This window comes from Miniopterus schreibersii, assembly GCF_964146895.1.
Source record: "Miniopterus schreibersii genome assembly, chromosome: X".
In the NCBI taxonomy this organism is placed as follows: Eukaryota; Metazoa; Chordata; class Mammalia; order Chiroptera; family Miniopteridae; genus Miniopterus; species Miniopterus schreibersii.
This window is the reverse complement of record NC_138104.1, coordinates 71,998,743-72,025,150: the sequence shown is the minus strand read 5'-3', so window position 1 is coordinate 72,025,150 and position 26,408 is coordinate 71,998,743. Positions and strand designations below refer to the sequence as shown.

The 26,408-nt window shown below is 35.4% G+C and overlaps 1 protein-coding gene across 15 annotated transcripts in view; it reads right to left on the bottom strand.

Moving 5' to 3' along the window:
• Positions 1-26,408, bottom strand: part of HUWE1 (HECT, UBA and WWE domain containing E3 ubiquitin protein ligase 1) — a 141,528-nt gene that overhangs the window by 96,007 nt on the left and 19,113 nt on the right. For 14 of the 15 annotated variants that reach the window (XM_081125940.1, XM_081125942.1, XM_081125941.1 and 11 more), the window contains 4 exons: positions 14,101-14,169; positions 9,700-9,798; positions 8,836-9,042; positions 7,291-7,443 (listed from right to left, as the gene is read on the bottom strand). In XM_081125940.1, the coding sequence (XP_080982066.1) occupies positions 7,291-7,443; positions 8,836-9,042; positions 9,700-9,798; positions 14,101-14,145 (504 nt within the window). In that variant the 5' untranslated portion in view covers positions 14,146-14,169. Of the gene's footprint in view, positions 1-7,290; positions 7,444-8,835; positions 9,043-9,699; positions 9,799-14,100; positions 14,170-22,195; positions 22,219-26,408 lie in introns of those variants that run through there. The other variant, XM_081125951.1, reaches the window with a different exon arrangement.

Here is a 26,408-nt window from a genome sequence, read left to right as displayed (position 1 = left end):
TTGGCAAAAACCAATCAACTGGCTTTCAACTTATTCAACAAGTCTTCCTGGAGAACTTCCCCTACATCTGCAGTTCACTAATCACTGTTCATATTCACTGTCAGCCCACATCGCTGGGTTAATTCAGTCACTAAAAAACTGCGATGAGCCCTGGCCCATGTTGCTCAGTGGTTAGAGAGTTGGCCCGCACACAGAGGGGTAGAAGGTTCGATTCTCAGTCAGGGGCATGTCACTATAATATAAAGATAAAAATACATACAAAAGGATACACTTTAAGTTGTGGGAAAATGGCCCAAGAAAAAAAAGTCTGCACTGAAAAAATCATGTGACAATATGTATATCAAATAATGTACATACACAGCTTTAAAAGAAAGCAAATATAAAAGAAAATATCATGTAGTTTATGTGCTCATAATCATCTCCAATGATAGCTCCCATTTATTAAGTACTTTTGACATTAAACCTAGGAGTTTTACTTATGACCGCATTTAGTTTAATCCTAAAAATGATGAGGTAGATATCAAAACCCCCAATTAAAAGATATATATGCTGAGATGAATATGGATCTGTTCACAGAACTAGGACCAATTCCTAAATCCAGGCTCTTAACTACATGGAAGGGAATGTATGTGATGCACAAGGGCAGAGACAACAAAAGAAATTCAGATTTAGGAAGCTGTCCAAATAATCAAGACATGGAAAATAATGTCTATAATGATTACTGTTATAAGAACCAAAGTTACATATCAAAAGGAAGATGTAGGGCAAAACGTTACATTTTTATAGAAATTTTACATTTTAGAGAAAAATAAAGTTTTAAAATTTTAATGGGGGCCATTAGTAATGGCAGCTACTATTACTAAACACCTAACATATTATTTCTACCCCTCAAAAACCTGTAAGATTCTTTTATTTGTAATAGCAAAGCATCAAGCACAAAATCACTTAGCCAAACCAGCAATGTACCGCACCCATCAAGATTCCAAATTGTACAGGACTAGAAACCAACCTTCAATCTACAGTTTCTATGTTAGCTCAATTCAGAAAGAAGTAAATCTGTCAAAGTTAAAAGGAGTCCGAAATAAGAAGGAAGATAACTGCAATCATCTAAGCAATCGTCCCTGGTGAAAGAATGATCCAAGAGAAGAAAAGAACATGATAATCCTGAACTACTTAAAACGACAGCAAAAGAAAAACCCCACCCTTTACAGATGTGTGCCATGTAAAAGCACAGTCTACATCTTAACTTCTAATTTAATTAAGTATGAAATATTAATGTGCGATTATAAGCCTAAAGATGGGATGTTATGATTTGATAAGATATTAATTCTAATAGGTGCTGTTGTGGCTCTATACATAGTACCAAATTAACTCTGGAGTGTTCTTCCATCCCTAAATGTAAAGCTTGTTCTGAAATCTCAAAACCCTGTGAAATGGTACAGCACTTGGAAAGGGTATACCCAGTCTCATCACTTCCTAATCGTGGGAATTATCAGGAAATCACTTCGCCTTGCTTAACCTCATACTCTTCATCTGTAAAATGGGTATAAGAATCCCCACCCTCCAAGTACTATGTTAAGTGAAATAAGTCAAACACAGACAGACAAATACCATAAGATTTCATTTATATGTGAAGTAAAGTAAATGAACAAACATAATAGAAATAGACTCATAGATACAGAGAACAGATTGATGACTGCCAGAGGGGAGGGGGATTAGGGGGCTGGGTGAAATTGACAGCTACAAAATAGTCATGAAGTGCAGCTTAGGGAATATAGTCAATAATATTTTTAATTACTAAATATAGTGTCAGGTGGGCACAAAACATCATGGGATCACTTATAAATGTCTAATAATTATGCTGTACACCTTGTATTAAAATAATACTGAATATCAACTGTACTTAAAAAATTAAAAAGTAAAAAGAACTCCTAATATACTAAAAAAATTATATAAAAGAATTCCTACCCTCAGATATTAAGAGGATTACATATGGGTATTAAATCAGGTAACAACTGAACTACAGTACAAACAGTCACTAAAAATGCATCTGCAAAGCGTCATTAAAAATACATTTAATTATACAAGCAATACATAACATACTATAGCTATAAAACATTCAAAGTAGAGAACCAAAAAGTGAAACTCACCCATCTTCTTCTCCCCAAATTCAATTCCCTTTGTCTAAGTTTACAATTAGGTATGTAACCTACAGGACTTTAGTAATACAGTTTTATTTTTGGACTTCTGAAAGACCATAAATAGGGATCTTCAACTAGCTTTTTTTGCTAAGAGATCTTTTCATTGATATGTTTCAGGGTCATACATAGGCTTTATGGCATGTTATAAACAAAATTTCAAAATTTTTTCGAAGAATGGTACAATTGAGAATACTCATGCATACATTTTCCTGTGCATTTAAATTTGCTTGTAACACAATTTCAAATGAGAAGTGATGCCAAATGACCCTACAAAAGGGTATTCATACACCAACAATTTGTAAGTACCTGTTTCCCCATAACCTAACCAAATTATCTCACTTCAATATACATTTACCCTAAGTATTTCTAGTGCATTCTTCTCATGTTTCAGTGGCCATTTTTTTTTTTTTTTGCATAGCCCATGGACACAGACATTAGTGGCCAATTTTAAAGAAATATTTTGTATTCCTCTCTGAATTGTCTATTTATATGCTTTTGCATATTTTTCTACTGGGTTACTTACATTTTAGTTCATTTCTAGAAGTTATTTACATGCTATATTATTCTTTTGTTGTATATATTGCATATATTTTTCCAGTTTAAGAAGTCATCTGACTTTTATTCAGAACTATGTCATACAGAAGTTTTAATATTTTCACATGATAAAATATGTCAATTTTTAAAATGGCCTCTAGGTTTCTTCACTTTATTAGGAAATTATTCCTCATGAAAGATGTTAAAAGTTGCCCGTGTTTACCTTTAAATATGTTTCTAAGATTTATGTGAATAGTGTGAAGAAATTATCTAAACATATTTTTCTTCCCTCAGTCAACTGTCCTACTATTTTGATCTTATGCAAGACAAGGCTTACTATTTCATTCTGCAGACATACTTGTCTTTCTGTGCCAATTAAAAAACTTAAAATTACTATGGTTTTATATTTTATCTGGTACAGTAAGTGACTCTGATTCTTAATCAGTGTTTTCTTAGATATTTTTGTACATTTCTGCTTTCCAGTTGATGCTATTAACAGACCTCCACTTAACCAATTTGACAGATTAACTGCATTCTCCATGCCTTCTGTAAATCATGATGCAGCCTGCTGCAGGGACTTTTTTGCTCCCACCAGTTTTCTGTAAGTGTACCAAGCCAAATGTGTTCATCCCCAAACTCATTTATGTCAATTGTATGTATTATAATTATGTACTTTTAAATACTATGTAAAGCGATTTAAACTGAAAAGGGAATTATTTTATAAAAACTAAACTGAAAATTTTGCAAAGACTAAAAGGCAAGATGCTAAAGTAAAAATACTGTTGAATTAGGGAAAAGAGATTCAGGGGTAAACTACAAAAATTTGTAATTCTGTATTGAGATTCCTTTACATACTAAAAAGTCTTTACACTGTTCCTCCACTTTAAAGAAACCACAGATTATAGTTGTAGTTTATATAAGTAAGATAACAGACTGTTTCTTACTCAAAGTCAAGTCCTTGGTTCTACATGAGAAAGACAGGTAAGGGAATTGACACCTGTTTTAGGCGGTGTTTTTTTTAGCATGTCTTTGAAACACCAATGATGACAGAGTCATTGATCAGCTGCCTCCTGCATGCCCCCTGCTGGGGATTGAGCCCGAAACCCAAGCATGTGCCCTGACCAGGAACAGAACCAGGATCTCCTGGATCATAGGTTGATGCTCAACTGCTGAGCAGCACCACCCAGTTGTATTTTAGTTTTTTAAAAGTAGTATGTATTAGTCACATTTTAAAGAAAGTTTCTGCTTTAACAAGATCTTAAAAATAATTACCCTACCAACTACTGGCTCTAATTTCATCAAAGACAGCCTCCACTGTACTACTGAGTTTTCCCATGCAAAAAATGATACCTGTCTCTGTTAACAAATTTAGATCATCTTTTAAATCTGTAAGTAAAGGTTTAGTTTTGTTCTATCAGATCTTAAATATTGCTGGTTCACTTTATTTTCTTTTACTTACTTATACAGCCCATCTGACACATTATTGCCATTCGTATTCCTTTCTCTTTGCCAAAGGCAACACTTTTCACTGGTATCTATCCTTTAATTTTTGATTTCTCAAAATTCCATTTTGCCTTGTGGGTACATTTTAAGTTTCAGAAATGGTACTGAGCAATACAGTAAAACCCTGATATAACAGACTAATTCGGGCGAGGGGGGTGTCCATTAAAGCTGAAAGTCCATTATATAATAAAGGTTTTCCGAATGCGTATGTTAAAAAATTGACAAATTAGTTAGTTTACCTGTTTTTACGTATGTAGACACATTTGTGTAATTAAAATTATGTATGAAAAGTTTAATTCCACAGAAAAGTTTTCTATATGTATTACTGTAATTTTAAATTTATTCCAAACAGGTCTAGTAAATGAGTACATTCACCAGTCAACACAAGTAAACAAATGCACAGGGCTGGGGCATGGCTTAGCTCACATGGGAACATTGGCTAGCACATACTAAAACTGCTGCAGAAAGTCACGCCACCCAATTACTGCGCGCAATGTGGTGTGATCATGTGCTAATCATTTGCAGAACACTGTTTAGGAGTGGTGACTCTTGGAATTTAAATATAGTTGTAGATATGTAATATTTATTTATGTCGGTGAAATTACTACAGTGTTTTTTCCAACATATGGCCTATTCACTAAGATTTGTTAAAAATAACAGCAAATTAATAACAAAAAAATAACCTGTAAATTTACACATGACATACAGACCAGAAATTTTGTCCGCTAAATCCAAGTCTGTTAAATTGAGGGTTTAGTGCAAACATTTTTTAACTTTCCCCCCTCGCACTCAGCACTTTTAGAAAGCTATTAATGTTGCTATGTGTATTATTTGGTGCGCTGCATGCACCTCATTTTACATTCCAATCTACTAATAATGGACACCTAGATTGCCCCAAACTTCTCCCTACCACAATGATGCAATATTCTCACAGATGTCACTTTATGGAACAATGTGATATTATCTTTGAGATATATACCCAGGAGTACCAGACTACACTCTTACCGGCAATACATAAGAGTGCCTATAGCTTCAGATGACTGATAGCACTTACCATTATATAGTTTTCTAATTTCTACTAATCTGATACAGCTTTATGAAGTTTTACCATTTTATTTTTATTTCTCTAATTACTAATGAGTTTGAGCATCTATTCACGTGCTAAATTCACTGGTCTGTGAATTGTCTATCCATATCCTTTGTCTGTTTATCCTTGTTGATTTGGAGACACTCCTTGGATATTCTACATTAACAGTCCCTTGATAGTTTTAAAACATTGCTAAAAACCTCTCAATCTATCACCAGTCTGTTAACTTTTGTCTTTGGCAGTGTTGCTTAATGTTGTCCACAGACCAGTTGCTATTCCACCAATTGTTAGAATGTTACTGGTCCATGACAAAATGAGTTTGCATCAGAGTGCTATTCAACCACATCAGTAAGTACATCGTTCAATTGATATTTTTCTTCATGAAGAAAGCAGTGTGCCGATTTCCATTGCGGTGTAAGCACCTTAAGAGTAGCAGTGATGTCTTTCATTGAAAAGGAAAATTTCTAAAGTACAAATTTTTACCATATGGTTTATGCTTTGGGATTTTTAAGAATTCCTTCTTCACCAGTATATCCCTATATATATCTTTCTACATCATTGTCTCTTAAATTTAGTTTTACCCAATATGGTATTTTAAAGATACTATGCTTGTTGACACAGTGAATGGGATTTTTCTAATAATTTCTAATTGGCTATTACTAATATATGGAGGAGCTATTTGTTTCTGTATATTAATTGTTTACTTGGTTACCTCACTGTACTCATTAGTTCTAATAATTTTATATTTTCTCCCCAGAAAACCAAGAGTCTCAATCTCATCATCTACCAATAATGACTTTTCTTTTTTTATATGTAACCTTCATCTCTTTCCTCTTATTGTATTGTTTAGGACCTCTACTACAAATTTAAGTGGCAAATGATAATAGCTGGCATTTTTGTGTGACTTCTGGTAGATAATTTATAAACTTAACATTTCTTTTCCTAGCTTCCTAAAAGTTTGTATTAGCTTTTATTAATGTGCTGAATTTTATCAAATGTTTTTGAAGCATCTATTGAGATATGGCTTCTTGTTCCTTTTAACTGTTAACTTGGGGATCCAATATTAAACTGTCTTGCATTTTTTAGCAGCAAAAGATAATATTTACAATATGTTAAGAAAACAGGTTGTATACCTGTATGTACATATTTGTAAATGCAAGAGGAAAAAATGCTCAAATCTTAAGGGAAGCTCCATCCGGATGAATTACAGGTGGTTAATATTTTCTTAATACTTCCCTACATGTCCTAGAATTTTCACAATACATGTTACATTTGTAATCATACAAAAATATTTTTAAGTAATCATGCACTTAAAAACAGCCTGGAACTTGAGTTATTATTTGAATCAGCTTCTAAACACCAGCCTTATCAATTTTCTTCCAAGAAAGCTCTCTAGCAATGGCTACCTCTCTCAAACCTAAGTATGTATTATCAATGTAGCTCTAGGAACACTGGACAATAGTTTGGTCGAGTGGACCTTCTATAATTACAATTACTACCATCACAAACCAATTAATTATTGAGAATAGCACTAAGTACCTTAAATGTTTTTACTCTGAAACTACTTTTACGGTAGATATATTAAATTCCCAAATGAAAATTACATCAGAGCTAATAAATAAGCAGGGCCAGGACACAAATCCACATCTTTTATTGCCCCATACTTCCTTCCCAAGTAGAATCTGATTCTGAACTTTCGAGAAGACAAGTTGCCATTTTTTAACAAAGAGAGATTCTGCTCTGTGAGCAGAGATTCATTAAATCCCTTAAAACTACTCCATTAGTTGAGAATACTTCTTAGGGTTTTTTGGAGCCTAGCTAAGTGGGCTCTAACAGTTCTACCCAATTAGACCAGTAAAGGTAACTTAGGGGCTCCTATCCATTTTGACATTGCAAGAATTACCTGTGAAAAGGTACTACATGGTCCAATTTTTGTGCCCTTCCAACTCTTCACCCATGACTCACCTCTGCCAAATGTTGCAGCCGGGTTAGCAGTGGGGTTCTCTTGTCAGATCCAAGGCGTGTGATGTAATTTGATCTTTTGCTAAATACATACAGTAAGTTAAGGACTGCCAGCACCACTTGCATATCAGAGGAAGCCAGTAAAGTTGTCAAATGCTATAGGGGACAAAAAAGGGCAGGTTCATGGTATCAAGCACACTAGGCCTTGAAAACTTAAAATGCCAATATAGATTTGCCAACATTTACAAAGCTATCAAGAAGTTTAAGAATACAAAAAACATATATAAGTATTTGAGCACTTACAACATGCAATCTTGTCCCCAAGAAACTTACAATCTGGCAGCAAGTCAGAAAGTCCAATAAAAGCTAAAAAATTGAACATCAGTTCAAAACTGCAAAGGTGTCCCCACAGGAAGAGATTACAAAAGAAACAAAAGCGGTCTTTTAACACATAGTAGAACTCAAGGACACCATCTCCAATTAGACTAAAAGTATTGTAAAAGAAAGATAATTTTATTCTTCTGTATTCTTTATGACAAATAAAAGTGGAATTAAAACACAGGGTCCTTCATATAGAAGCTAAAGATAGCAACACTTGAAGGCATATGACTGTTATGGTACAGTGTATGTAACAGTAACACAAGAGTGTCTATTTTGGTTTTTTAATACAATAAAAAATCACCAATATATTGAAGCATTTGATCGGCATTAAAATCAGTATGTAATTCAACTGGAAATGAACCCAGGTATTTTCAGTTGCTGATTATCCCAAAGGCCATGGACTTCCAGGAAAGGCTGTATTCAATGAGCAGCTAATCTATTTCATCTCCAACAGACTGCTTATCCATTCCCCACTTAAAACTCTGGGTGCTAGGTCTTTAGTCCAGTTGTTCTACTTCTTTTCCTAAGTTATTTTCTTTGTACTTGTTTGTTCTGATTCTGTTTCTTTACGAAGTCTATAGAAAATTAACACAGAACAACAAGGCACTTAACCAATAGTGACAGAAAAGCCTAAAGTCAGGCTAAAGGAAAAGTTTCTTTTCATAGTGATTTTTGACCAATTCAAAAGCTCACTGATTCCTGTGCCCACTTTACTTTTTCAGAATGCACAGCCTGATATTAATACACATTTTGGGGAAAAGAGACTGAAAAGCAGCACAGAAATTTAGAAAAGCAGTAAGTACAGTAATGTGTCAAGGAAATCAAACTATTTCTAATAGTTTAAAAGTAATCTGAGGCTGCTCTAATAACCTGGGACAAAGATCAATTCCTGCAAATTCCCAAGAATACTTCAGTACATGTATTACATTCTCATTATTTCTTGAATCTTAAAAGGCAGAGTGAAGGTGATAGTCAATTTTCCCATCAATCCTGTGAAGGATGTCTATATCCAAGAAACATCCTACCATTGTTTTTGACATGGAAAACCCCGGAGTTCCATAATGAAAAGGAAACAAGTAATCCTCAGAGAGAAACAGCAATTTCCTTATTTGTGGACATGAACAATTCTAGTTAAGAACAGATCACATAGGCTTGAACCTCTCCTACCTCTATGGAACTGTACAGATGCCGGGAAAAGCTGTACTCAATGAGCAAGGCTGTGAAGTTCAACACAGCCAAGAGAAGCATTTTCAGTTGTTCTCTTTCTGGCCGATCACACACGAGCATCCATGACATATTCTCCACTGTCTGTCCAGCATCTGCCAGAATTCCATCAAAGCGGTCCAACAGATCCACCCAGTGATATAACTCACACTGGAGAGAGAAAAGAATGAGGTGTTTGTGTGGGTGCTTTGTTACAATGTATTGCTAAGCACAATGCCTAGACAAGTTCACTTCCCATCTTTGTTTCTCTTCAATCTATCAATACAGAAACCCATACGAGAAAGATTGTACTTTGAGCCACGTGGACATGAATTCATTGTTATATCCAAAGTGTGTATATGTGCACACCATTAGATGCCACAAAACCCCTTGCTAAGTCTTCTGAGGGAGAATTCTGGCTACATTCTGAGGTCAACAGAGACTCTCCCTGCCAGAAGCCATTTTCTCTGAAGTGTTCATTTTTAGTTATCTAAAAAAGACACTTTTAAACTAAAAGTAAAAATCCTAAGACTATCTCAAACTTGTACTGCCAGTAAAACTAAAGGAATTTTATGGTTGAGATTATCATCGCCCATGTAAATGTTCCTCTTCCTCAGCTAGCAAAATTTTCCTCTTTCAAAATTTCTTTGGCAACCATCCACAGGCTAAAAGTTACTGGTATAGAGCTGTGCTAGGTACACACTAGATGCTTATTAAGTGACTGCTGAATGAGACTACCTCATTATAGTATCTTTTTCCCTATCAGAGCATACAAAATGATGTACTAGTCCAAGGAGCTTTGTCTTTTGGAAGCATGGGTTCACATACCTTTCCAATGTTCCATGTTTTGATCTGCTGCAGTTCCAAGAGGAGTTGCTCATCATTACAAACCTTGAGTTTGTCTATTAAGGCTCTGCAGTCTGCAGGCTGAGAAAACCAGGTATTCACAAAGGGTGTTTCAGAATATGAGGAAGACACAAAGAAGAAAAAATGGAAAAATAAATCTTTAAGCAATACACTCAGAAATTTAACTTTTAATAGAATAACTACTTAACCCTCCAATTGTAGGAGGGCAAAGAGCTTCTGAATGCTGTAAAGCCAGGACTCTATTCTTACTTAGGGTTTCCATTTCCATACATCCCTGATCTCTTTTACTGAGGAAAGAGCCTGTTTGTCAAGTAACAAGGTGGGGACTGAAAGTTTATAGTAAAGCTTCTGAAAGTGAAGCAGGAGATAGGGACAGGGACAGAGAGGCCTTCTATTAATGGATGGCACCTGGAAGTGACCACATTTGCTCTTTAACTCTGTCAAGCAGTATAGTATCCTGCGATGGGCCTAGATTTGGAAGCAAACAAATCTGGGTTCAGTTTTTACCTTGATGTTTACTAAGCTGTTTGATCATGAACAAGTACAACCTATAAGCCCCAGTTTTCTTACAAGAAAAACAGACCTAATAACGACTTTAGTAATGTGCAGCTCAAATGTTTGCCACATACATAAAGCACTTATCTCACATAAAAGGAGCTTAAATATTGTGAGACAGAATAGTATTACAAAGAGCATGGGTTTTGGAATCAGGGAGTTGGTAAGCTACCTCTGAATCTCAGTATCCTCTTTTGCAAAACAAACACTACTTATTTATTTAGCAATGTTGTTGTGAGATTTGAACTAGGAGTATTTTCAGCACTCAAAACAGAACATGGAACAATAAGGGCTTAAAGGTAAATGGTTTTCTTAAGCTAAGTCCCCAAACTTTCCTCCCTCTAAAGTGAGCATTATTAAAGAGGCTACCTCAAATTTTTGTGGTAATTAAATGTATGTAAAGTCCTTGGCATAAAATTCTTCCATAAACCAGGCATGTACTTTTTCTTCCTCTTCTTGAAGTCATATAGGTTGAGGAAGAGGTGGTGAAGCAGTAGAAACAGAAAACTTGGGAGTCTGAACCATCTGCTCATGCAGTTCATTTGTGCCTAGTATCAAATATATCACTTCATTTTCTAATGGAGTGCAGCTATGCAGATCCAATTTTATGATTCTGTGGGTTAGATAACACCCAGTTCATGATGAACATGTGGGTCCTATAATCACTTGTTATCTACATCATAATCAGGTATTCATTCTTTATTAAGGTCCTGTAGCAAGCCAGAAGCTGCTTTTCTGAATGCTAAAATAGTTGTTGGTAGAGGATAGCATGGCTCAAACTCTAGGAGTCTTAGCTGTGATTCTTCTACACAGGTTTGCCAGAGGTATCACACAGCATTTTGGCTGACACCCAAGTCAGACACCTAGATCTACTAGGTCACAATGTCCACATAGTAGGGCAGCTTGCACCACAGCCTGAACCTCTGGCAGATTTTCTTTTGTTAAAACATTATGTTAAAATCTTTATTGTAGAGCCTTTTCTAGATCCCGACTTCACTATCACTTTAGATTTGATCCAGTAAATGGATCAAAACAGCATGCCCAAATGTGATATATGTTAGCTCCAAAATCCAAAGAGGCACCCCATACACTGTTCCTCTTTCTTCACAGTGTGCAGCAACTTGTCTCTCACTTTAGAAGGGAAATCTCAACATTTCCCAGACCTCTGGATCCCTGGAAACTTTCCTGATGTGGCAGGCCCTCAAACTTCAAAGGGCACCCTCTGGAACACACACCTAAGGCATCTAAGTTGCTTGTGTTTTCTGCTTACAAGGTCCAGGTAACATTATGGCATCAATTTAACATACCAGCACATTCTGTTTTATCAGGAGTATCAAGGTCCCTCTGGACCCTGCAGTTTAAGGAATGCCCCAGGGACAAAAGTATACCTTTAGCATCATGTCCCTGCTAAGTAAATGCAAACTGAGTGTGACTATCTTTACTCATGGTAATGTAAAAGAAAGCACTTGCCAGTTCAATGGCTGCATACCAATTACCATGGTTTATATTGATTTGCTCCTATAAAGATATCATATCAAGGGGGAAAAATCCTTTGAACAGCTGCTGATACACAAAGTGATCAATACATGTCTTTCTTGGGCAGCCACTATGGAAAACAGTAAGGAGGTTCCTCGAAAAATTAAAAATAGAACCACCATATGATCCAGCAATTCCACTTACGGGTATTTTTATCCAATGAAAATGAAAACACTAATTTGAAAGGATATATCCACCCCTACGTTCACTGCAGTATTATTTACAATAGCCAAGATATGGAAACAACCTAAGTGTCCATTGATGAACAAATAGATTAAAAAAATGTGGTGTGTATACATATACAATAGAATACTAACTCAGCCATAACTGAAACCTTGCCATATGTGACAACACAGGTGGACCCTGAGAACATTAGGCTAAGTGAAATAAGTCAGAGATAAAGGCAAATACTATATGATCTCACTTATATATGGAATTTAAAAAATTAAAAGCAAACAAGAAAACCAAATTCATAGAGAACAGACTGGTGGTTGCCAGAGGTAGGGAATTGGTGGAATGGTTAAAGGAGTCAAAAGGTTAAAAAAAAAATTGAAATTTAAAAACATAAATGTCTTTCTTAAAAATAATACCTAGTACTGACCACAGCAAGGGAAAATTGGGCTACTTGAAAAAATAGGCATCTTCAAGCCATAAAAACATACATAATCAATAACCTAAAAATTCCAGGTTGAGGAGTTTATCTTAAGTAATTTGCTAGTAGGTATAAAATGTTCTGAATCAGGAATTTGTATACAGGTGTGACTCAAAGAACAAATCCTAAAAATCCACTAGGTTAAAAAAAATTAATTTGCATTTATCTGATTATCTACAAAGTTTAATTATTCTGCAAGTTTACCAACTTTGTTCTTTTCTGAAATGGCCTACATACATTTTGTTACTGGAGTATTTATCTCTCCTACTGATTTAGCTATGAAAGACATTAAATACATTGCATTAAAATATTTTCCCGTGACTGTCATGTGCCTTTTTACTTTGGATATAGTACTTTACATTTCCATTAGTTGTACAGTTTCTTAAGGCAAGCTTTCTTTCTGTTCTTCAGTTTCCAAAATATATTTGAGTACATAATTGTTAAAAACTCTAGATGCCAAAACACATCAAAAACAAAATCAAAAGGAAATAAAAATATTTGCAACAAACATGAAAAATAAATAAATAATATGTATGGCATTAAATAACAAACTGATATAAGGCCAATAAATTTGAAAATATATATATTAAAGCATGCAAATTAGCACAGTGAAATATTTCTTTGCCACCTAGTAACAAACATTTAAAAGATAATCTATAATGCTGAAGAGGGTATGGGAAGATAGTACCTCCCACACTCATTAGTATAATGCTAAATGAAAAGGTCAGGAGAACTACCCATGCAATAATCTTTTAAAGATTAGAAGAAATATAGCAAAATGTTAATAGTGGTATCTGTAAATAATACTTGCTAGGTAGTTACAGTCTTTAAAAAAAACCAAATGGCCAATATTTAGAAAATGAGCTACTTGAATATGTACCAAATACTTTACTAAGGGGGCGGGGATTATCAACCCTGTCTTATAGTTGTGGAAACCTGCACAAGTTAATGAACTCTCAGTCACAAAAATCTGGTAAGACTCAAATCCATGTTTAATTCCAAAACTTCTACTTCTTGCAAGACATAGGGCCTACAAGAGTGTCATTACAATTCAATGCTTTCTTAACCTCAAACACAGTTTAAGCTAGGAGATAAATACAGTTCTGAAGCTAGGATTTCCACTGCTGACATAGGATCAACTAACTGACATGGCCAACCAATACAGAGGTTAAGCTGAATTCTATGATTAAGAAACATTAATATGGAAAGCTAAAATGCTGGCCTCACAAGAAATCCAGTAAGAAAGGTGTTACCACTTTAATTTTCTAAAAAATGAAACTGAGAAAGATTCAACAAGTATAGAAACAATTTTAACCCACATCTGTTCTTTCATTATACCACAGAGCCTTTCAATGCATAGAAACAGCAGCCAGAAAGCCTACTTCAGGTATATGTAGACATAAACTGTTTAGGGCTCACTTTCCACTGGTCACTAGCTTATTCACTTTTTTTAATCAAAAAAAGTTCAAAAGAAAATCTGACTGCTTCAAGACAAGTTACTCTTTTACTGCACTTACTATATATATAAGTGATGATGTATTTGGAAGATCAGTATGGATGAGAAGATTGCAAGGATTTTTTCTGAAATGAAAAAATAGAGCAAACTTTTGGATACTTACAGCCTCAGTAGGTGTCTTTTTCAGTTTAGTTCTGTCTACTTTCATGTTTTCGATTTTCTATTTTATGATCTGAAAAGTAAATCCCAAAAGAAGTGAGAATTAAAATTGCAATCTTGAACTCTACATGCTTGGAAATAGACAATATAGAATGAAGAGCATGCAAAATGCTTAAAGTAAAACTATAGTTAAGATGCCATGCCAACTCGGAGGCACAGCTATGAGGTAGGGAGGGGTAAAGAATCTCTCCAGATAAAACTGGCTGACATCCATATGTTGCAAAAGTCTGTAATCAATTTAAGCCAAAATTAAAATGTCTTTTTTATAACAAGCCTCTTAAACTTATAATTGAAAATAAAAGAGTTCAATATTTTCAACACCTTGCAGTTTCAATATCCTTGCAGTTTTCTGGAAAACTTAGCAATTCCACTTCTGGGAATTTATCCAAAGAAAATCAGAAGGATGTACATAAATATTTAACCACAAGAATCCATACTGAATGAATTACCATGTATAACAGTGAAAAATTGGAAATGATAAAATGTCCGAAACATAATTGGTTTAAAATAAAATATCACACAACTGTTACAAATATACAGCACACAAAGATGTTCATGGTGAAATTAAAAAGTTACAAGAAAGAATGAACACTATAAACCTATGTCTTAAAAAATAGCTAGAAATGCATCAAAATGTCAATTCATTGCTAACCGGAAGTATTATGTATGATCGTTTTATCTATGCATCTCTGTATCTTTTACTGTTTTTAACTAATAAAAACATAATACTTTTATTTTTTAATTAGAAAAGAAGGTATAAGACTCACTAGAAATGTCCTGAGGGTAGAACTAAGGCTATGGAATTTGAAAGGCTCAAAAGTGAACAACAGTCTAATTAGACCCATAGCATAAATCTAGGTGATCCAGATCTGATAGCAGACAGGTCCTTCAAGATGCTCTGGCCAAGGCTCAGGAAGAAATAAAGGTTTCTCCTATTAGTAACTAGTACACATGAACAGAGGTAGAGGTGAATTGCAAGCTCTTCACACACCAAAGATTCTGATGCCAATAACATATATGCGACACAGCTGTCACTGGAGGTCAATGTCCCTCCCCCAAGAAGGCCATCATAATACAAAGATGACAAAGCCAAGTATAAATTTTAGGCAACTTTTGGCCTAGATTTAGTCCAGTATACTCAGTACTGTGAAAATAACATGTATTTGCATGTGTGGCCAGCATCCATTCAACCAATGGGCATTTAGTAAGAGTTGTTCTAATGTTTAATCCAGAGTATGTTCTAATGTCCCTGTAGAGACCATCTCTGAAGAAAAAAAAAAAGTTTTCCCTTTATGGTTCACATTTAAGGTGAATCCAGATTACTTCTTAAAAAATTACCTCAGCATCTAATAGAGAATGGGTAAAATGCCTGCTGCCAATAACTTCCAAATATCTAAAATGAGGCCAACAGGATTCTGGCAACAATTTGATCCATGCAGTTAGAAACTATAAGTGAGCTTTTTATACACTTACTCTCAGGCTTGTTTTTTCTCACACCCATTACTTACAGCAATCATTTGCTGGGAGGCTACTGGTTGCCTCTGCTGCATATAACACCATACAATCCAACTCACCAAATGCTTTCCCTCTAAAGTTAGGAACAAGGTAAGAATGCCCCTTCTCACCACTTTTATTCACACCTGTTGGAAGTTATAGCCACTGCAATAGGGTAAGAAAATAAAAGATATATAGATCAGAAAGGAAGAAATAAAACTGTCCCTATTTGCAGATGATAAAAGATTATCTAAGTAGAAAATCCCAAGGAATCTACAAGAAACCTCCCAGAATAAGTAATCTCAGCAAAATTGCAGATACAAGATAAACATATATAAAAATCAATCATATTTCTATATACTGGCAATGGACATGTGGACTCTAAAAGGACTACCATAGCTAAAGCAACTTTTAAAATCCTCACCCAAGAATATGTTTTTATTGATTTCAGAGAGAGAAGAAGGGAGAGGGAGGGAGAGAAACATCAATGTGAAAGAGAAACATTGATTGGTTGCCTCCTGTATGCACCCTACTGGGGATCGAATCCACAACACAGGTTTATGCCCTGACCAGGAATCAAACCGGCAACCCTCCAGTGAATGGTACAATGCTCTAACCAACTAAGCCACCCGGCCAGGGCTAAAGCAATTTTGAAAAAAGAAAAGAGGGAGGAATCACTCTATTCAATTTTAAGACTTGTTACATATCTATCTACATTTATATCCAGATATATCTACAGTAACCATGACTGTATATGTACTATTGAAGGTATAGACACATATATCAGTGTACCAGAGACCTATACAAATGTGCCCAACTGATTTTTGACAAAGGAAAAAGCAATTCAATCAAAGATAGTTTCACTGACAAATGGTGCCAGAGCAAGTAGACATCTATAGGCAAAACAAACAAACAAATAAACACCTTTAACCAAAGTCTAATACTTTATATAAAAATCAACTCATGTGGTGGATCATGTGGTGAGAAAAGAAGACCTTTGCACACTGTTGATGGGAATGTACACTGATGCAGTCCCTACAGAAAACAGAATGGAGGTTCCTCAAAAAATAAAAAAATATGATCCAGCAATTCCACTTCTGGGTATTCATCCAAAAGAAATTGAAACACTAACTTGAAAGGACATATGCACCCCCATGTTTATCATAACAGTATTTACAATAGTCAACACATAGAAAATGTGGTGTGTACACATACACATGCACAAGCGTGCACACACAAAAAATGAACTATTACTCAGCCATAAAAAATAAGGAAATCTTGCCATCTGCAACAACACAGATGGGCATTATGCTAACCAAAGTAAGTCAGACAGAGGGAAAGACAAATACTGTATGCTCTCACTTCTATAGGGAATCTCAAAAAAATAAAACAAAAAATCCTGTAACTCACAGATACAGAAAATAGATTAGTCATTGCCAAAAGTGGGGGTGGGTGAAATGGGTGAAGGTGGTCAAAAGGTACAAACTTCTAGTTATATTGAATCATTATGCTGTACACCTAAAATTAATATACTGTTACATGTTGATTATATCTGAATTAAAAAATGGCAAAGTAAAAAAAGGATCATGAACCCAAATGTAAAACTATATAACTTACCGGAAAATATCTGCAAACCATATATAGTATCTAGAATATATATTATAGAACTCTCAAAACCCAACAGTAAAACAAAAACCAAAAACTCCCCCAGAAAAACAAAACAAAGCAATCCTCCAAAGCAAGAGCACTGAGTTATTTGCACAAATAAACTGCTTTACTGATTTTAAAAAATGCAGACGAGATGACCTGTAAATCTTCACACAAGTGTCTGTCTAAGGCTGTTTTGACTTACGATTCTGTACTCGTAAAGAGTATAGATTGAGAACAATAGACTCTGGCTTAAAAAGTGATTTCCTAGAAGGATTACTGATAGTTCACAGAACCAACAGGAAGACTTAGAGATCCACATTCAGAAAAGAGGAGGAACCAAGGAAGCTACACAGCCTGGAACTACAGCAAAAAACCTCCCACAGATACAGCTTAGCTGGGGGTACCTACACTGCCAAGACCAGACTCTAGATGTCTAGAAGATACTGCTAGTGGCAGAATTATTTCTAAATGATCTCAGGTTATTTGTTTTAGGTATCAGTGACTCTAGATGCAAAGTTCCAAGTGTGAGCATCTGACTGGTCAAGCATAGGTTCTATGCCCATGCCCTAACAGCTGAGGTTCTGGGAGAGCAAGTGCATTTGGCTTTTTCAGTTTCCACGGTGTTCAGGTTCCAAACTTTTCATAAACAGATTCAGATAAGCACCCAATTCAAAAACCAAGCCAAAACAAATGAACAAATACACATATCCCCATAACAAGTGCAATGTTAAGCTGATTTCTAAAACTTCATTGCAAGAAACATCTATAGATTAAAAAGGAAATCTACTACTCTCCATGAAATTCAAGTTTTTTTTATTCCTAGTTACTCTACATTTAGTTGGTTTCACAGTGGGAAAGGAGAATATTTTGGAGTGCCCATTACTAGCCAGACAATACTTAGGCTGGTGTTTCCCAAAGCACGTTAGAGCATCTTGCTCCATGAAGGACGACAAGGTTCCTATAATTTGGGAAATGTTACAAAAGGAATTTCTCTTCCTTTAGGACAGTCATACGGACTGACATTAATAATGGCTCCAAGAAATTTTGGGTAAAGGAAACTTATCAGTGCAAAACCATTTTTTCAAGTGACATCTATTTATATTCCACCGATTTAAGTACCCCAAAGAATACACTTTGAGACATGCTGCACAGGGGTTTCATAATAGTCTTTCATACAATCCTCACCACTCAAGCCAAGTTTTGTCCCCATTTGCAGATAAAAAACTGAGGCTCAGGCAATAACCGTGCCTGGTTAGTGAATGTTGGCACCAAGATCTAAATCCAGGCCTTTCTGACTCCCATACCCATGCTTTAATAACATGCTGTTCACTTTATATTTACTATTTTCATTACTACAATAAATGCAACTTGTGACAAGTTCTACACTGTTGGAACCCACTCTTCAAAAAATTACTGCAAGAGAGGAGACTGGGGCACAAGGTAAGAAACTGAGATATTGTCAACCTAATAATGAGGGGAACAGTAACTAGGGAATGAGTTCTATATAATGCTTAGAAGTTAAACAGATGAAAATCCCATTACATAAAAAAGCCTCTAACAAAAAGAAGTTAGCTCTAAAAAAATCCCTGAAAATGGTCTACTGCCTTTGTTGGATCAGATCAGAACTCTAGCACCAAGCAATCTCTAGAACTCTAGCACCAAGCAATCTCTATATTTAATAAACATTTCTTCCTAAACTAAGGTTAGAAAGATCAACTTTAAGGAAACTAATGAATTATTAACCACCATCTGTAGCTATTACCATGACTTTCATTTAATTGACTATTTCTTTTTTCACTTTCTCATTCCCCCAAACTTCATTTACCTTTGAGGTTTCAATACTGGTTTTGTAGGGTTTACGTCAAAACAAATGTGTACAATTAAAATAGACTGAGGAAAGTTATAATCACCTCCAACTGATCGTATTTACAATGGCTTTCAATATACTACCAGCCTTTTTAAAGTTGAGTATAGTGGTAGGCTAGCCTTCTTATTCAAAGTATGGTCTAAGGATCAGTAGCACTAACATCACCTGGGAGTTATTAAAAATGCAGAATCTCATTTTAAAAAAACTGCTAGAAATGATAAATTAATTCAGTAAAGTAGCAGGGTACAAAATAAATGTCCAGAAATCAGTTGGATTTCTATACACCAATAATAAACTATCAGAAAAGGAAACTAAGAAAACAATCCCACTTACAACTGCATAAAAAAAAAATAGAATACCTAGGATAAATTTAACCAAGGATGTAAAAGAGCTATACTCAGAAAATTATAGACACTGAAGAAAGAAAATGAACAAGATACAAATAAGTGGAAGCATATATCGTGTTCATGGATAGGAAGATTAACATCATTAAAATGTTCATCCTACCCAAAGCAATCTATTGGTTCAATGCAATTCCTATCAAGAGACCAATGGCCTTTCACTGAACTAAAACAAATATTCAAAAAATGTATATGGAATCACAAAAAAACCCCAAATAGCCTCAGCAGTCTTGAGAAAGAAGAATCAAGTTGGAGGAATCACACTACCTGATATCAAACTCTACTACAAGGCCATAGTAATCAAAACAGCATGATACTGGCATAAAAAGACATATAGATCAATGGAACAGAATAGAGAGCCCAGAAATAAACACACATCTTTATGATCAATTAATATTTGACAAAGGAAGGAAGAACACAATGGGGTAAAGATAGTCTATTCAATAAATGCTGTTGGGAGAATTGGATAGATATATGCAAAAAAAATGAAATTAGACCACCTTCTTACACCATATACAAGAATAAACACAAAATGGATTAAAGATTTAAACCGTTAGACTCGAAACCATAAAAATTCTAGAATAAAACATGGGCAGCAAAATCTTGGACATTTCCCGGGGCAATATTTTTCTGATATCTCCTCAGACAAGGGGAAAAAATTTAAAAAATTAAAAAATGGGATTACATCAAGCTAAAAAATGTTTGCACAGCAAATGAAACCATCAACAAAATGAAAAGACAATCCTCTGAATGGGAGAACATATTCACCAATGACAGATGTGATAAGGGGTTAATATCCAAAATTTATAAATAGCACATACAACTTAACACCAAAAAACCAAACAAGCCAATTAAGAAATGGGCAAAGGACCTGAATAAATGCTTCTCCACAGAGGGCATACAGATGACCAATAGACATATGAAAAGATGCTCAATGTCACTAATCAGAAAAATGCAAATTAAAACCACAATGCAGTCAGTATCACCTCACACCTGTCAGAATGGCTATCATCATCAATAAATCAACAAACAAGTGCTGGAGAGGATAGTGGAGAAAAGGGAACCCTCGTGCACTGTTGGTGGAAATACAGATTGGTGCAGCCACTGTGGAATGCAGTATGGAGTTACCTCAAAAAATTAAAAAATGGAACTGCCTTATGACCCAGCAATTCCACTTCTGGGAATATATCCAAAGAAACCTGAAACACTAATTCAAAAGAATATATGCACCCCTATGTTCATTGCAGCACTATTTATAATAGCCAAGACCTGGAAACAGCCCAAGTGCCAATCAGTGGATGAATGGATTAAAAAGCTGTGATACATTTACACAATGGAATACTATGCAGCTATAAAAAAGGGAAATCTTACCATTTGAAAAAGCATAAATGGACCTGGGAAATATTATGCTAAGTGAAATAAACCAGTTAGAGAAAGAGAAATACCATATGATTTCACTTATATGTCGAATCTAATGAACCAAATAAGCTAACAACAACAAAAAAATAGAAACAAACTCATAGAGAACAGACTGACAGCTATCAGAGGGGCAGGGGTAGGGGGGCTAAGTGAAAAAGACAAAGGAATTAAGTAAAAACAAATAAACACCTCATACAGACAACAGTATGGTGATTATCAAAGGGAAAGGGGGTTTGGGGTGATGTAGGAGAGAGTAAATTGGGGAATAAATGGTGATGGAAGACCTGACTTGCGATAGTGAACATACAACACACAGTGGAACTTAATTCATTCTGGAACACAGTTCAAGACATGATTTGTTTGAAAACTGAATCATTTTTTCCCATTAGAAATAATGTAAATTGAATTAATCTGTTCCAGATTCCCAATTGTTTTAATTTTTCTTATATATAGTGCATGTCTAAGCCTTATTGTTGTTCCACAACTTTCCTTTTCACTTTGCTATCACTAACCTTCTGAGGACCCATAGTGACTTACTGTACATATTTAATAATAAGCAACAAAAGCAAAAAAAAAGGGGGGGGAGCGAAAATATTCACAGCACAGTTTCCTGAGATGTTAACAATGTGAGGTTTAGCAGTAAACTGATTCATACTCTCGCATTCATTCTCTCCTTTGTTTGTCGCCTGAGAGATGCGGGACTGATCATACAGGTATCAGAATGAAAGGGTTGTTGGATTGAGAATGGAAGTTTGGTTAAAGAAAAAAAAGACATTTTTTCCATGAACAACTTGGTTGAGAAACAAATTATTCAAAATGGGAGACGTTCAAGAACCAAGGTTTGACTGTACAGATGATTTATTATAGAACTGTTCCTCTGAAACATAAAACTCACATAGCCACATTACTATTATCAGATCAAAAATAATTCCTTAATGTAATCAAATATCCAGTGTTCACATTTTTGTCTCATAGTTTTGCATAGTTTTTGTTCAGATTAGAATCTAAATAAGTTCCATCCCTTGAAATTGATGTGTCTCTTAAATTATTATAATCCACAGGCATCTCCTTGATTTTTTCCCCTTAAGACAATCCATATTTTAATAAGACCTTCATGTGATTCATGTATTAAAGTTTGAGAAGCATCAGATCAGAATACAGGCTCAAAATCAGGAAACCCTGGTTGGAGTCACTGCTTTATCACTTACTGTATGAACATGGACAAATCAGCCTCTGTGTACTTCTGTTTCCTCAACTGTGAAATAGGGATAACTGATCTCCCCGCTTCCATCCAATCCATTCTCCAGAGAGCAGCACAAGTAATCTTCTTAAAACATAAATCAGCTCATATTACTTCCTTGCTTAAAAACCTTTCAACAGTTTCCCTAGAATCATATCCAAACTCTAACCATGACCCACTGGGCTCTGGCATGATTTGGCTCCTAAAACTCTCTCCAAACTCCTTTCTCCACAACCACATTAGTCTTTCCGTTTACTTTCTGGAACACTTTAAGTTCTTTCTGGCCTCTAAAGCTTTACAAGTGCTATTCCCACTTGAATGCTTCTGCCCCACACTCCCATTCTTCCCATGACCAGTTCCATTTGAGGAACTGACTTAAGGGGTCAACGGGGGACAAAAGGGGGACAACTGTAATTCTTTCAACAATAAAGATAAATTTTAAAAAAAGATAAAAAATGGCTTCTCATGGCAACCTACCTATAGCTGGTCTAATTGTTATTTTTCTATTACAGTACCCTGCTTCTTTCTCTTCTAGCAAGTATCGATTAATGTAACTGGTTTGGTATTCTACAGTGTTAAGCTCTTAGCATCTAATACATGATAGATACACATATATTTATAGAATCGAGTTCAGGAAAGAAGTATGCCCTGAGGAAAAAAATCTGATTGTTGGTATATAAACAGTACTTGAAGACATGAGTCTGGAGACAATTGCTTACAGAGAAGAGGAGGCCCAGAACTGACTTCTTATTTGATCTAACATTTAAAGGTAAGGCAAAGGAGGAGAACTCAGCAAAGGAGAGGCCAGTGAGGTAGAAGCAAAACTAATTCACAGTATCACGAAAGACAAAAGATGGCAGGACTGATCAATTTTGTCAAACGTCAAAATGAGATATGTCCAGGAAAATGTCCACTGAAACTGGGAATAGATAACTTGAGAGCAATAGTTCCACTGGGGTGGTGGAAAAGGAAAACAGATTGGAGTGAGTCAGGAAATCAATGGGAAGTGAGGCAATATACATGGCATGTGCAGAAAACTCTTGTGAAAGGTTGGCTGTGAATGCAAGCAGAGAATTATAGGGCCATTGAAAGGTAGTGGGGAAGAGCTAGGAAGAGAAGAGAATGGAAAGAAAATCCCTAAGAAAGTTGAATGTAGGGGACCATTTAGTCCTTCATTATTTCATCTTAACATAATGAACACTTACGTGGGTTTTGAATAGCACGAATACTACCCAGAATTAGGACAATCCTCTCCCTGATCTATTAAAACTTGACTGAGTGTCCTTCCCTATGTGTTTATATTGTATCCTGTACCTATCACTTCCCTATTAATGAGAGAATGCCTGCCACAGGGTGGGGAACAAAGAAAAAAGCCACCTGGGAAGGAAAGAAACTTAATTAGTGGTTGCCTCTAGGTGGCAGGATAACATAGTTTTATTTTTGCTTCATGCTTTTCAAATCCTTACAAATTTTCTATAATCATGCATCCACTTATGAGAATTTTTCTTTTGTACAATTTTTCTTAAGATAGAAAACAGTAACCCCTGAGCCAAAGGGCATGCACCAAATTAAGAACAATATAATCTAAACAAATGCCTTCGATTGGCTGCTGCCTGCTCTTGGAGCTTCTTTCCTATGCCTTCTGCTATTTAATCCTGGAGTTTAACACTCAATATTTATTGGTTTGGTTTATTATTGGTAGGGTAAGTAATGCTACACACAAGTATGAGAGTGTGGATGAATCAGTCTAAAATTCCCAATGAAATCATGGGAAAACATGATGGCAGTTTTTATTAAAAAAAAAAAATGCTTAGAAAACACAACTCCAACATGCCACAAAGCAAAGCACTCGATTTTTGCCTTGCAATGAGTGATTCCCTTTGCCTCTCTGTGGTCTCTAAAAGTAAATTCAGGTGAGAACTGTCTAAACCATTCATCATGTCAGTAAGCAGCAACCTGAATCTTGAAATCCAGCCTGCTATTCACTATTTGATTCCAGCAGCAGACATCACGTTAACTGATTTGTTAAAGGGGACATCACCTGACGGTCAAGCCTTTCCATCCAGTCTAGTGTTTATTTATATTAATATCCACCCAAAAAATATTATGAGAATCCATTTATTATTATCAACCGCTAACATTTACTGACCATTATGCATTATCTCTAGGTTCTTACAACTTGGAGGTGAAGACTGTTTCCAATTTACTGAAGCCAAGAGTAGTCACATACCCAGTAAGTGACAGAACCTGGATTCTAACCAAAGTTGCTCCACAACTCTATAGTATATAAAATGTCTATATGCACAGTCCACCCTGCCACCCCCCCCCCCCACAGACACCAATATCCCTATCCTTTGCAACATAAAACATAACTTAGAGGATTTTCTGTCCTAGATTTCATTGGACATGGATAATAAGATGTAATAATAAAGCAACTAAGAGTATACAGATGTTGAATTATGTTGTACACTTGAAAATTATGTTAACCAATGTTACCCCTAATAGATTTATTTTTTTAAAAAAATGACATGCAGAAAAAACAGCAGTCCATAGTAACTGTTCAATGTTTGCTATTAAGGAAAACACACACAATAATAATAAAGCAACTGAAAAATAGCCTTTACTCACTCAAGACAAATTTGGAAATTATGTGCAGAAATACCTTGACAGAGCCTATCTTTCAAAACCTGAAAACACTATACCTCAGCTAAGTGTATATGCTTGCTCTTGGTGCTTTTCTGCACTTCAGTATACTCAAAGAAAATACAGGTAGGGACACCAAAGAAGAATCCAATACTTCAACACTGACTCTGGAGGTAGGAATGGTGTCTGAGAATGCATACCCTACACACCCTTTACCCTGCTGTCGTGGGAAACTGCAGAGCCAAAAGTTATTTTCCTGGTCATTACTCCCAATTATTTAGAGAAACTGGTATCAAAAGAATTTGGTAACAGCCCTAGCCAGTTTCTCAGTGGTTAGAGCATAGGCCTGTGGACTGAAGGCTCCTGGGTTCGATTCCATGCCTTGGTTGCTATTCCTCTCTCTGCTGAAATGGCTGCTGCTCTTGCATGTCCCCTAGAACTCAGCTTACATGTCACCTCCTCTATGAAGCTACTCCAGGTATCTCCTCTCCATGTAAAATTGACTACTCCCTCCTTTGTGCCCCCACTGTACCCTGCATATACAGCCTCAATCAACATACCTCTGTTTATTTACACGTCTATCTCTCCATTAGAGTTCAGCATGAACGGGACTGCATCTATTTCTTTGCATTCCTGTCACCAGCACGGAGACTGTCATTTAGTATATTAATAAATGAATAAACAACTATCCAGTAAATGTCTAATGAAGCTAAAAAAAAATCCAAGTCACATTAAACTTGGTGAAATTTTCAACTGAGAAACACCTATTTATACAATTCATTCGATTTGAATCTTTCCACTCAATAAATACTACATAAATAAACACACTATATGCAGGGCACTGCAATGGGTACTCTGAATTAGCTGGGTGTACATAAATGTAAAAAAAAATTAGAAAAAAGGAAGATTAGGAGCAATGGTAATATAAAAGCAATGAAACTCTAGTGCACAAAAATGCACAATTACAACTTCCTAGTGGCCAACGCAAAGCTGAGAAACAATCAATTACAAGATCAACACAGTCCATTAAATAAATCCTTATGTAACACCAAGCATAATCCTTTTTTTTTAAAAAAAAATTGGATGTAGAGATTAAATTTCATAAAGTAGAAAACACCTTTAGCAAAAGTGAAACAATTAGCCCAGCTTTTATCTTTGGCCATAGTGCTTTAGTCTTAAAAATTAGAAAATATAAGAACAAACGACACAATTTGGACATCCTCTTAATGACATGGAGAAATCTTTAGATTTCTTCTTGTCCTATATTGAGGGATTAATACAAAAATCCTAAAATTCTCTGAAAAATCTTTGCATGTGTTGGTTTTTTTTCTGGGAAGTTAACTGATAGCTTTCACTGGCTTCTTTAAAGAGATCCATGACTTGAAAAACATTAGGAACCATCACCCCACAAAAATATCTCCAAGACACTGTCTGCTTAGTGGTACAATGTTTTCACTTTCATTTATGAAACACGGGTACATGGTATTTCCCCTAAAGCAACATGATAGGAAACCAAAGAAAAAGAATTCTAACCCTTT